The sequence below is a fragment of the Pseudophryne corroboree genome, chromosome 12, assembly GCF_028390025.1.
Source record: "Pseudophryne corroboree isolate aPseCor3 chromosome 12, aPseCor3.hap2, whole genome shotgun sequence".
Lineage (NCBI taxonomy): Eukaryota > Metazoa > Chordata > Amphibia > Anura > Myobatrachidae > Pseudophryne > Pseudophryne corroboree.
The window spans coordinates 116,401,991-116,416,443 of NC_086455.1; the positions used below are offsets into that span (position 1 = coordinate 116,401,991).

The window sequence follows — 14,453 nt, forward strand, 5'->3', positions numbered from 1 at the left end:
TGAAGGCTTCTTTGGAACCTGTCCATAACATAAATACGTCATCTATGTAGCGAGTATACATAGCAATATAAGAGCTACACAGATGACTAGTGAAAAACATTTCATGCTCAACGCCAAACATGAAAGCGTTTGCGTACGCTGGAGCTGCGCAAGAACCCATTGCGCAGCCCTGTTGTTGTCTAAAGAACTCATTATTAAATAAGAAATAATTCCTATGTAATGTTAACCATAAAAGGGACATGAAAAAATTACATTCTGGACCTTCATAATGTATGTTATCACGGATTAAAGCCTCAACTGCTTGCAGGCCACGTTCATGTGGTATGCTAGTATATAAACTAACAACATCGGCTGTTACTAGCCAACATTGGTCTGCAGAAACAGTAACTTCATTTAATTTTTTCAGAAATGTGGTAGTATCTTTAAGATATGTTGATTGATTTTGAATTACAGGCTGCAAAAAATGATCAATATACAAATTCAAAATCAATCAACATATCTTAAAGATACTACCACATTTCTGAAAAAATTAAATGAAGTTACTGTTTCTGCAGACCAATGTTGGCTAGTAACAGCCGATGTTGTTAGTTTATATACTAGCATACCACATGAACGTGGCCTGCAAGCAGTTGAGGCTTTAATCCGTGATAACATACATTATGAAGGTCCAGAATGTAATTTTTTCATGTCCCTTTTATGGTTAACATTACATAGGAATTATTTCTTATTTAATAATGAGTTCTTTAGACAACAGGGCTGCGCAATGGGTTCTTGCGCAGCTCCAGCGTACGCAAACGCTTTCATGTTTGGCGTTGAGCATGAAATGTTTTTCACTAGTCATCTGTGTAGCTCTTATATTGCTATGTATACTCGCTACATAGATGACGTATTTATGTTATGGACAGGTTCCAAAGAAGCCTTCATTTCGATGATCCAGCATGCCAATGAGATGGATGACTGTATTAAGTTTACTTTTGACATACAGTTTCATAGCATTCATTTTTTAGATGTCAACATTACTAAACAAAATGGTAAATTTAGGACTTCAATTTATAGTAAACCTACTGATGTCAATTGTTTGCTTCAATCTTCCAGTCATCATCCAAGTTCTCTAAAAAAAAATGGGTTACCATTTTCTCAATATCTGCGCATTCACCGTATATGCAGTGATGCAGAGGATAAAAAAATTCAAATGCATAAATTAACACAAAATTTTTTACAGAGAGGGTACTCTAATAAGTTGTTGCAACAAGCAATGCAACGTGCATTAGCACAGCCATTAGTGTCTGCTCTTAAGAAAAGAAAATAGATCAAGCGATGATCTGTGTTACCAAATTTACTACTTCTAGCCATAAAATTGTGGGTACGGCTAAACGTGTTTGGCCAGTGATTCAAGCAGACCCTGATCTTTCGAGTCTGGCCACACATAAATTACTTCCATGTTATAAACGAGGTCGTAACATTAGGGATATGGTCGTTCATGCAGACATTTCTCAGTTATCATCTGGGCCCTGTCATACATTTCTTACAAAAAAACCCGGCAATTATAAGTGTACTGGATGCACTACTTGTTTATATCTTGAGACGGTTAATTACATCTTACATCCCCATTCCGGTAAACAAATTAAGATTTCTCACGTTCTTACGTGTACGAGTAGATTTGTCATCTACTGTATACGATGTCCATGTGGACTATATTATATTGGCAAGACCACTTGTCAATTTAAAGAAAGGATGTCTCAGCATCGTAGTGCCATAAAACAGATTTTAGAGGGGAAACAAATCGATCAGCCCGTTGCTAAACATTTCAAAGAGTATCAACATAATTTATCATCTTTACGGTACAAAATGTTAGATCATGTGCCCCTATCTAAACGGGGTGGTGATAGGGGTAAAACATTACTTCAATTGGAAGCACGGTGGATACACCGTTTAAATACGGTATCCCCTCATGGCCTTAACGAAACCCTTTCTCTTACATGTTTTTTGTAAGAATTATAGAATGTTTACTGAGACACCCGTTACATTATAATTCTTATAGAAATCAATCTGGGTAACTATGTGAATAATTTGTTCCTAATCATCTGTAGCTATGTAATCTTTTTTACTTGTTGCCCTTGCAATCATACTTTGAGATCGTGTTGTATTTAAAACATTTTTTTGTATATTTGTACAGCAATCCGTTTTAAGAATAGTACTCAGTATTGTATACACTGGTTGTTATGGTGATGGTGCACTTAGCCGGAAGTCGTCATCTACTGGGCAGGCTTGTCAGTGTGGGATGACGTCACCGTAAATCTGTTCCCGGGGCTCCGTGGAACATGCACGTGTGGTGAGTTACTCATGTATAAATGTTTGTTCATGTCTTTGTATTATTATGCTTCTGATGACGGTTGAAATAAACCGAAACGTTAAGCGCTAATTGACTGGTCTGGTCTTTTGGCTTTGAAAAGCCCGTGAGTGCCGCCGACATCTGTGTGTATACTTATGCTGTTTGCTGCGGAGGGCACCCGGCAAGTTGAACTTCTTGGAAAAGCAGTGAGTGCCGAATATCTCGTGTATGTATGTATGTATGTATGTATGTATGTATGTATGTATGTATGTATGTATATATGTATATATGTATATATGTATATATGTGTATATGTGTATATGTGTATATGTGTATATGTGTATATGTGTATATATTCCGAGACCGGATGCAGTTATCAGAGAGCACTCGTACAATATATTCTGGCACAGGTACACTTGTTCTTAACCAACGCTGTCTTAATAATGACATATAGAATACTTAAGTGTCTGTAAAATCACGCTGATACAGGCGGATTTACAGAGGAGACCTTGCCCTGCAGTCCAGGAGACCAGTTGCAGCTAATCATAGAAGACCGCGCCCAGCTTTTCAGTCAGGGGGAGAGCGTGAGGCAGCTCCAGGGCGGTAACACCAGCAGTAGAGGGAGCCCGGAGCTGGGGGAGCAGCTACAGGTCAAGCGTCTTCTCCTCTATGCTGGTCCTCACCCCCTGGTACTATGGAGTCTTTCTAAAGAAGATATTGATATATCCGACCTGTACTCCTATGCCCTGGTGGATATAGTGGGGTCCCTGCTCTGTTACAGTGCCCACGTCAGCATCGCAGTCCGTCTCCTTCGACTGCGCCCGGAACGCGATTTAATGGCTTGTCCCGCCTGGGGTAACCTCTTATCTCCTCCCTTCAGTAGCAGCCATACGAACCAGGAGATCATCTGCGACCGTGTGCCTGGAGCCGGAGCGTCTCCACCGCAACTACATGGGAACAGAGCCAGCAGGAGTATGCGACGCTGCTGGGGAGGTGACAGAGCCGCAGCACAGAATGTCACCCTGACGTGTAAGTGCTGCGGTCCTTGAAGTCTTCTAAAAGCTTTTTCAGGGCTGCCCAGTGCAGCCCCCCTGTTAAGTGACCTGCTTCTGCAGGCACCAACTCGAAACTGAGCTCACAGTGCCTGGAGGCGGGGTTATAGAGGAAGCCCCAATGCATCCTGGGACAGTCTAAAGCTTTAGCCTGGTGGTGCCTGGATCAAGATCCATCTCTACACCCCGATGTTTTCCCTGTGGAAACCAATGTACCCTGCTGCAGAAATCATAATTCTGTCTCAATAGCGATCCAAGCTGAAGTAGGCCCTAAGTACGGTAGGTGTTTAGTAGGGTGGTACAGGCAAGCCCAATACTGCATGGCCCATCGTGCCAGAAACAATCCCTCCAGTGCACACTGCCATGCCATACCAATAGGCACGTCCTGCACAGATTCACCAATCAGAAATGTTGGGAGGTATGCATAAAGATGGTCCGAGTGGATCATGACTATTGACAGAGTTGTAGATAGTGGGGGCGGGGGGGCAGATTCCACATGACAATGTTAAAAAACAAAGCAAAAAAAAAAAAAACATAAAAAATGGGCTTGTTTTTATCTCTGCATTTTCCACGTGAGACAATGTGCCCCAGAAGGGTACAGGTTGTTGGGTCGACTCAACTTAGGTCGACAGTCATTAGGTCGACCACTGAAGGTTGACATGAACATTAGGTCGACATGTACTATGTCGACAGGTGAAAAGGTCGACATAAGTTTTTGGACTTTTTTTGGTGTCGTTTTCTTTGGAAAGTGGCTGGGAACCCCAATTAGTGCAGTGTCCCCTCGCCATGCTTCGGGCAAGGTGCCTCGCTGTGCTCAGCACAGGTTACCGTGCCCATTTGTAGTCCACATGGATCGTCAAGTATGAAAAATTCCAAAAAATTAATAAGAAAGGGGGAAAAAAAAGGGAAAAATACCTCATGTTGACCTTTTGACCCGTCGACCTAGTACATGTCAACATAATGACCATGTCAACCTAATGTATGTCGACCTAACGACCATATCCCCCCCAGAAAACACAACATTTGGAACCATGCAGGTTTTCAAGACGAAATAAAATGAAGTTGCACAGAGGGGACTATTTATAGCTAGCGCATCACAAGATCCGTAATCCGGGTTATTCAGTGTTACCACAACTTTGTTAATTAGGTTTAACTGCAATTGTAATGCACACGTTACAGCCCTACAGTAACAGAACTAAATCAGATTAGACATTTGCGTTCCATTCACAGCCTGTTTATTTTTAGTTTTCCCCAGCACATCTGCTCCCGAGAGTCTCAGTGATTTGCACGGGTCTCCCCATCACACATGAGGCTGGATTTAGCTAAAGCAGACTTCTTTACCTGGAAACAAGGAACACTGTGTAATAAGGGACAGATTCGGGAGATTAATCTGATGGGACGCCTAAATGGCTTCTATCTTCCAAAAAGGTGCATCAGTACTGGACACTGAAGATCTAATCCAGAGTACGCTATGTAAATGGATCTCCCAATCTATAACAACTGCGCATGCGTCAGGGCCTCCATGCACAACTTTCATCATACAGACTATACAGAGTTATATACAGTGTCCTTATAATCTAGCCTCAATACGCCACACAGAGGGACATGCCTGGTGTGAGTGAGCCAGCCGGTCCCTTAGCAACTCTGCTAGCGTTTGGTATCTTTTGCAGAAAATGCATTTTATTCATAGTGATGAGACTAGGACGCACCAGGAGTCTGGGCGTATTAATGTAGGGCAGTATGGACGGTGTAATGGTTGGCATTACTGCCTCACAACACTGAGGTCATGGGTTCAATTCCCTTCTTTGCCCTGTGTGGAGTTTGTATATTCTCCCTGTGCTTGCGTGGGTTTCCTCCATGTACTCTGGTTTCCTCCCACAATCCAAAAGTATACAGGTAGGTTAATTGGTATTAGACAAAAAATAAAATAAATAACCCTTTTGTGTACATGTACATTGGCAGACTAGATGAGCCAAGTGGTTCTTACCTGCCATCAAATTCTATTGGCAGAATTCAATTGTTTCCACCTCTCCCACCCGCTGTCAGTTATTCAATTGTTTCCACCTCTCCCACCCGCTGTCAGTTATTCAATTGTTTCCACCTTTCCCACCCACTGTCAGTTATTCAATTGTTTCCAGCAGGTGTGATATCAGCATTTCAGCTCACTATCCCCGGGGGCAGCGAGCTGAAATGCGTGAAGCCGGACCCATTTGGGAACCCAAACAGGACATTCCACTTTGCGCTCATTCATTTAGTCAGGTTTTGACGATTTACACAGCTAAACCATGACTGATATAGGCACGATCAGCATGCTAACAGGGGACAACTGAATATTGCCCCACAATCTCCCGCCACTTTAATCGCGCCCAATCTCCCGTCTAAACAACTGAATTCCGCCCTATGTTTCTAATTTGATGTGCAACACTTGTACAATGTGTGTGCAGCAGTCTCCGTATACTGTACAAATCACAACGCAACTTGGCATGGAAAAAAGCTGCAGCACCGTAGCACTTCGTATACGGATTCAGCCGCATACAGATATACAAGTGCCACATACCAAATTAATCAGCACATGCTTCTGGTGTGCAACCAATACACATTGTCTGCAAATAAGACAAAAAGAATGTAAAAAAAAAAAAACACCTGACACTTGCAGAGTTTGCTGGGACCTGGTGTGACTGCAGCAATGATGTATGAGGACACATCTGTACTGCTCAGCTGTATCTCCAATTGCGGCTTAGTGGTGCGATTTAGGAAAAGTGTGCCATGGGCATGTAGACGGAATGGAGTGTAGAGATTAGTCGGACTTCAGAGTGATTGATAGGGTACAGATGTGCGCCCACAGTGATAACAGCTACTTTCACAAGTGGATGGAGTCACTCACTGAAGGAATCCTTCAGTGGATCAATAAGAGACATTACAGTCCACCTTGTAAACTGCTTAATTAGATTATCCCCTACCCCATTGGTTTCTAAATCCGGTCCTCACGGAACCCTAACAGTCCGGGTTTTAAAGGATATCCAAGGCTGAGCCCAATAGCTAAATCAAAATTGGCCGAGGTACTAATTAAAGGGGGGAACACACCTAGAGATGTGTGCTGAGCGATCTGTCACAGACCGCTCAGCACACCTCTCCCCCGCTCAGCACACAGCACGATGTGTGCCGAGCGGAGGGGGGGCGCTCACTTCACACATTCTGCATGCATGCACAATCTAGAATCGGCGATAGAGACGCGCAGGGCCGCACATCACTATCGCTATGGGCACACACACGCAGAGATCTGTGCTTAATTTCTAAGCAATCTAAGTCATCTGGGCCAAGCATGGTTATCCTTAAAGCCTGGACTGTTAGAGTACCTTAAGGAATAAGTTTTGGAACCTCTGTCCTAACCAGCAGCACTACCCTAGCTTTTATGTTGTTATGGCAACATCACTTGTTACTCATACCCCATGGAAACAAACAGGAGTGGGGGCCGCAACTGAAATCTGAAAGAGGTCCTCTCTAAATGCAGATGTTTCAGCCAGTAAGTCAGATAAGCTTGCGTCCGTTACTATGAGAAAATATACCAATGCCGCATCCGCTGGTATCCATACAGAGAATCCCCCTGGAAGAGTCTCTAATCTCTCTGAGCGTCAGTCGCAAGTAAACAGACAGAGCCTTTACAACTGCATACGATGGAGTGACAAGCTCAGATACGCCACTAAAACGGTCACGTCACACCTGAATTTGACTCCCCCCCCCCCCCCCCCCCATTCCTTCAACAAACGCTTCCGTCCCGTCAACTCCCTTTGGAATAAGTCCTCCTTGCATCCCCAATCTACAGCCGCACGTGCTCAGTGTGGCTGATGCATGAGCAGCACAAACATAGTCACTGCGTACAGCTCTGATTAATGCTCTATGTGCAGATGACAGAAATATCAGTGTCACAGTGACAAACTGAGTAATCTTCACACTGCATAACATTGACACCCTACGTGTGTTCTAAAAATGCCTTTACAATTCTATGTGCATGCTAATCAATGAGAATTCAGATCTTGAATATTTTTGATTTGTAAGCAAGGGATACATTTTAACACCAGACAAATGTGAATGGACTCCATGTTTTCCCTGAAGTTGACCTTGCAATTAGGGAGGCCAATCCTGGGATCGGTGGGATTCCGGGCTTAAGGCCCAAAAACGGATGGGATTCGATCCCGGAATTGTAAGCTCCAATCACAGGGATTCCAGGATCAGGCGGCCCTTTGATTTTGTAATACCAGGCAGCATTGAGCATCCTCAGGACGCTCAGACGCTGTCCGGCTCCCTCTGCGCAGTGAAGTCACAGGTCACGCTGCGCAGCAAGCCATCACCTGCAGGAAGTGTACCACCCTCCCTCTCACCAGTGTTGAATGGCAAATTATGGGAGCGAGGCAGGGCCGGGTGGGGGGTGGCAACACAGGAAACAATCCAATCCCGGAATTAACCATGACCATGGATACCCGGGATTGACAAAAAAAAAAAAAAAAAAAATGAAAAGAAAAAAAAAAATGAAAAAAAAAAAAAAAAAAAAAAAAAGACCCAGGATTGGCCACCCTTTGCAATCAATGGTACCCACGGGCCAGCTATGCGATAAAAGGTAGTCCATGCAGCTGAGAAATGAAATATGTACATAAAACTTTGTAGTTAGAAACACAGAATTTGACGGCAGATAAGAACCACTTGGCCCATCTAGGCTGCCCCTTTTTTTTTTTAACCATATTTTTACCTCAAACCTTTTTTGAACCTTTATTTCTTTGTAAGGATATTCTTATGTCTATCCCATGCATGGTTAAATTGCTTTACTGTATTAGCTTCAAACACCCTTGATGGGAGGCTGTTCCACTTGTCCACTACCCTTTCTGTGAAGTACATTTTCCTCAAATTTCCCCTGAACCTACCTCCCTCGAGTCTTAGTGCATGTCCTTGTGTTCTAATACTTCTCTTCATTTGAAGAATGTTTCCTCCTGGACTTTGTTAAAACACTTGATATATTTGAATGTCTCAAATCACGTCCACCCTTTCCCTTCTCTGCTCCAAACTATACATAGGAGGTTTTTTTAGTCTTTCTGGGTATGGTTTGTGACATAGGCCTTGCACCATTTTAGTTGCCCTTCTTTGTACAGTCTCTAATGGATTAATATCCTTCTGAAGATATGGCCTCCAGAATTGAACACTGTATTCTAGATGAGGCCGCACCAATGACCTATACAGTGGCATTATTACTTCTTTCTGCTGTGGATTTTTCTCCCTATGCGACCAAGCATCTGACCAGCCTCTCTCATTGCCTTGTTACATTGCTGACCCGCCTTTTAGTCACCTGAAATAGTGACTCCTAGATCCCTTTCCTCATCAGTAGTTTCTAGTATACTGCCATTAATAATATATTTAACCTTTGGATTTTTGGGACCCAAGTGCATGATTTAGCATTTTTTGGCATTAAACTAATTGTCACACTCTTGACCATTCCTCAATCATTTATTTTACCCCTCCTGGTGTGTCTACCCTGTTGCATACCTGTGTGTCATCTGCAAAAAGGCATACTTTCCCTTTAATTTCATGTGCAATGTCACCAATTAAGATATTAAAAAGCACTGTTCCAAGTACAGATCCCTGGGGTACTCCACTGGTAACATTTCCCTCCTGTCAATGCACTCCATTTACTACAACTCTCTGTTTTCTATACTGTGTTTTTCTTTTTTTCAACTTGCGCCTTGTGGCATTAGCCATTGCACATGTATGTTAATTTTTAAGTGAAGGAGTCTATGTACTAAGATTTGGAGAGAGATAAAGGAGGATGGAGATAAAAGTACCAGCCAATCAACTCCTAACTGCCAGGTTACAGGTTGGGTTGGAAGAACAACTGTTAGGACCATTTTGTGTGCTGGACCAATAGCCAAGAAATAAAGGCATCAGTGAGATAAAGACTCCCTGTGTCATGTCGCTGGTTACATACAAGCGGACAAGCTGCATTCTCAGTACAGCCAACAGGTCTTCCTGCCCTGTAGCTCAGACGTATCATCCTCATTTCCAATATGGCAGTCTTCACCAATGTGGCCACATTTGTATACTACTTCCAATTCTGTCAAAGGTTTCTTTGAAAGACTGCTCCATCTTGATTCATACTTGCAACCCCCAGACAAAATGAAGTTAGCGCACACAAACTATTAGCTGAAAGGTGCTGGTCACACCTTGGTTTAACACCTCCGGCACGAATGGATCACCAATGTAACAGAAGCAGGTTTAGAATAAATATGGAAGGCATGCATTCTGAACCAGTATGTAGCCATTCACCGGGCCTCCTTAATCTGCTAGGTGTGCCAAGTACAGCACAACAGTCATCTGTACAATTATTTTTTATTTTATTCATTTTTTTATTTTTATTTTTTTAAACAACAACTGATCCTTGCAGAAATCTGATGTCTCCAGAAAACTAGCCGCACAATGCCCAAAACATACATGTTTTACATACAGTGCAAAGAAGACGAAATACCAAGGTAATTCGCCCGGCGCTATCAAGAGGAGTTGCTAATCCTTTTAGCTGCTGTATAAAGGGATAGTTAGTCCCTGGTGAAACAAAATAGGATTTGGGTGTGTATAACAGCGCTAGAAAACTGGATATGGAAAGTTAATAATCACAATTTATTGTAAAAGTTGTTGCAACAAATAAAAACATTCAATTCATATAATATATATATAAATGGATATTTAAGAAAATTGATAAAAATGTGTCAAAATAGGGCAGGCACAGCAAATTTGTTTGGTGTATTACCACACGAGGATGCCGGATATGGTGTACAAAGTGCACCCAGGACTGTGGCATAATTCCAAGGACTTTCTTCAGTACACCATATCCGGCATCCTCGTGTGGTAATACACCAAACAAATTTGCTGTGCCTGCCCTATTTTGACACATTTTTATCAATTTTCTTAAATATCCATTTATATATATATTATATGAATTGAATGTTTTTATTTGTTGCAACAACTTTTACAATAAATTGTGATTATTAACTTTCCATATCCAGTTTTCTAGCGCTGTTATACACACCCAAATCCTATTATGTTTTACATACAGGTCTTGATACTTATGTGCTAAAATAGAACTGATCGATACCGAATGTACCTTTCTTCTTAAAGTAATTTTAGATATTCTGAAACACAAAAGGGAGATATTCAATTTATACATCGTCTAAAGTGACGGGAGATCGCGGGTCTATATTCAATTGTCTGCCGTCACCGCCCATAGCAGCCGGGCTTAGTCGCCTTACCCAAGTCATGGGCACGATCACGAAAAGTCCCATTTGGGCTGCAAAACTGGCTAATTTCCGCCTTTGTCAGCTTGCAACCCCCCCCCCCCCCCCGGGGGGGGGGGGGGGGGGGGGTAGCGAGTCGAAATGCTGATAGAGCCCTTTGGCAGAAACAATTGAATAGCTGCCGGCGGGCGCAATAGGGGGCAGTAACAATTGAATTCCACCCATAGTCTGGATCCTTTCTTATTGGGACCTTTATTTAGGTATAACGGCCTAAATTTTAGCACAAGCCAATGCCTAGAATAAATATTGCACTCTAGAAAATCCACAATGGTGCCTTTACAGAATTTCCCAGTTCTGCAGACTTGTGTATATCAGGCACTTTTTCACAGACATCTGTAGAAAACCTGGAAGATCCACAAATTCTGTGAACAAAATGCAACATAGTCTGCACAATATGCAGACGTAGCTCACAGGGGAGTCATCTCCAGCAGCAGATGCCTTCGTGTTTACTCATTTAAACTTCCTCAGCCTAGTCATACAGTTAAAAGGAAAAAGGGAAAATAAAACAGTCTACAGATTAGAACAAGCAGCACAGTACAGGATGCTTAGTAATAGAAAGGAATAAATCCCAATAGCAACTAGTCACACTTGTGTGTACATTTTATAGCCTCTGCTATGTAACTGTATAGCACTGTTATTTTACACTCTAGAAGCAATGACATTCTCAGGTGGTAGAAAAAGACCAGTGGACAGATTTTAAAGTGAAATTGTATCAAACCATGTATCTTCCCTGCTGGTCCAGCATCCGGAACCCATTTATCAGATATTAACCCCATCAGTACCTCAGTAGTGGTCTACGGACACCGTACTGCTGAAATGTCGACAGGCAACATGTCCACATCTGCAGAATGCCGACATGTTCACAATGCAGACATGTGAATACTTAACATTCTGCAAGGACGGGAGAGTTAGGGCTTGGTGTGGTGTATTTTGTCTGATCTTCAGTCATGAAATGTTGACATGATTTGAATCTTCACAAAAAAAATGTCTCTGGTGGTCTAGTGGTCAATTCCAAACTTGCCAATATGCTGCATGACAACAGTACGACCATGTCAACATTATAAATGTCAATAAAAAAAAAAAAACAAAAAAAAACACACCAAACCAAGGGGCTTGCATTAACCACTTGCCTGGCATGGTCGCATCAGATGCGACCATGCCTGCAAGTGCTCTATCTGACCTGGTCGCACAGGATGCGGCCAGTTAGAGAGTGTTAGCAGCGGCAGGGAAGTTAAACTTCCCACCGCTGCTGCTGTCAGAGGGACCGGAAAGGTCCCTCTGCCTCACTGCACTCTCCCCCAGTGTTGCCGTGCTGCCGATCATTGCTGATCAGTCAGCACGGCAGTATCCCCCTCCAGCGGCTGCAGACAATGGCAGCCGCTGGGGAGAGTAAATTAACCCTCCCAAGCCACCCCCAGACCCCACCCTGTGTATCTGCAGGCTATCCGGCTTTCAAAATGAAAGCCGCGTTGGTCGCGATGTTCCCGCTCGATGTTTGAAGGGGAAAAAAAATATTTTTCTCCTTTTTTTTTTTTTTTTTTTTTTTAACTAAAATCATTTGGGATAGGGTTAAAGTCATGTTCTTCACCTAATTCACTCATAAAAAACCCTGACAATTTCGGAGCGGTTTTCGGCGAAATAAATAGTCAGTTAAGTGGTTAACAGAGAATAGTAACTTTGCTAAACTCTGAATACTTCTCATTTAGGTGGTAAACAGCACATATGTAATGACAAGGACTGCCTTCTACAAAGGGAGACATCTGGATGACAAAGTATATCAGTATTCAGTCTCTTAAGCCGAATTAGAAGTTGAGGCGGCTTGTTTGCTGGTCTCTCAAGGGGCAACATGGAATCGGACGAGGAGGTATACTGTATATATACGCTTAATAATAATTTGTTCTACCCTAACAAAGGTATCTTATCCTCATTATTACTTGCCGGTGCTAAACTGTAACCTTCAGATACACAGCAGATCAACTGCATGAAGAGGAACTCTGACAGCAGGCACAGATTTCCAACTTTTCTACTCTTCATACAGCTGTCTGACAGAAGACAGAATCTTGGAGTCAACTTTCAACAGATCATCAGTAATTATAGGGCTTGGTAACACACTGCAATTAAGACAACGAAGCAAGAAAAACCCACAGGAAGAAGTGTCCTAGTTTTGACCCGAATTTGAGACGAGGAAAAAAAAAAAAAAAATTATATAGCTAGTTCCTGGCCTTAGGGATGCACGTAAACCACAACACTCGGTTGAGGAATGTCAAGTTGGAGTGTGACCCATCTAATCGCCAAGAAGAAAAAAGGGTTAATACATGTGCAAATTGGGGGGTGGGGGTTAAAAAAAATATTATATATTATATATAAGAATTCTTGTACAATCATCAAAAGAAAGGAACGTTGTGTACGGGCTGCACACAAAATTCTACAATTCCTCTACTAAAAAAAAAAAAAAAAAGAAGGTGTGTGGGAGGCAGTTGAGCCACAATTTAAATTGTACAAACAGTTAAAAGAAGATCTCCTTTCCACAATAAGAAAAGGTAATTGGTCGATCTACAGACCCCCCCGTCCCCCCCCACTCCATTAATATTCAGAATTTCCCATTTACCGAATGGCTGAGAGAATATGGAGTAGACTAGAGCAAGAATGTTTATAAAGAGGCCATTTTCCTATTATTTGTGCATACAGTACTTCTAACTTGGTGCATGATTTAGGTTATAAATTTAAAATTATAAAAAACATTTGTAAAAGGTGAGATCATTTTTGGATGGTGCACTAGCAAAACTGCATGACAAGGTTGCTACAGGTTACACTGAATGAAGAAAACAAAACAAAAATCCCACCTTACACTGGTTAATAAAATCAAACCTTAGCTGTACACAACGACCTAGCAAAAGAAAAAAGAAAAGATCAACTTACCCGGCCGGATATGCAACAAGGCCAGTCTTTGGGTCACATGAGAATCCTCTACCAGCTGATACTGTGATACCCAGGACCTTCTCCAATGTCACCTGTCAAAGAAATCAAAGATATAAAAACCCAGCGCACATGGACAGCTGTACTACTTGTGGGAGAGATGCCTGTATACACTCCAACACAAAATTATTACATTTAACTTACCTTGTGCCAAAGGGTGGTTTGTACAAACACAACAAAAACAAATAGAAGCAGATTATGATGACTGAAGAAATGTAGTTGCATCTGCTGCTATTACTTCATAAGTCATACAATGCAGTATGAGCCATCTCAAACAAAGCAAAGGAGCTAATTTTCGGCCTTCTAATACACTTGATCAAACCCGCATTAAAAATGAAAATAAATTGAAAAGAAAAAAAATTGTCACTTTAATCTTCACTATGCGGGAGTTGCAGGGGGAAAAAATGGCGGCCACAGGATACAGACAATGAATGGTAAAGCATTATGTACTATTCTTCAGGTATTTCAAGTTTACTTAATGACTGACATTAGGCACAAAACATGTCAACATCGCCAGACTGGACCTCTGAGTCCGGATGTATTATTACAATAGTCGGTCATTAGGAATGTGTCACCTTGGTAAGTCAACATCAAAGTGGTGGGAACCTCTGCAGTAAGCTTGTACAATTGTGTGCTAATAAAATGTAAAATACCTTTAGGCCTCTAACATTACTTTATGTTAGTTGTGTTGTATTTCCAGCAACAACATGTGGACTGAAGATATTGCAGCTCAGCATACTGGTAGGTGTTCCATGTAGCTGT

At 42.1% G+C, this 14,453-nt stretch overlaps 1 protein-coding gene across 5 annotated transcripts in view; it reads right to left on the reverse strand.

The window, feature by feature from the left end:
* MAPKBP1 (mitogen-activated protein kinase binding protein 1) overlaps positions 1 to 14,453 on the reverse strand; it is a 373,799-nt gene that overhangs the window by 247,481 nt on the left and 111,865 nt on the right. For all 5 annotated transcript variants that reach the window (XM_063947904.1, XM_063947905.1, XM_063947901.1 and 2 more), the window contains exon 3: positions 13,635 to 13,726. In XM_063947904.1, the coding sequence (XP_063803974.1) occupies positions 13,635 to 13,726 (92 nt within the window). The remainder of the gene's footprint in view (positions 1 to 13,634; positions 13,727 to 14,453) is intronic.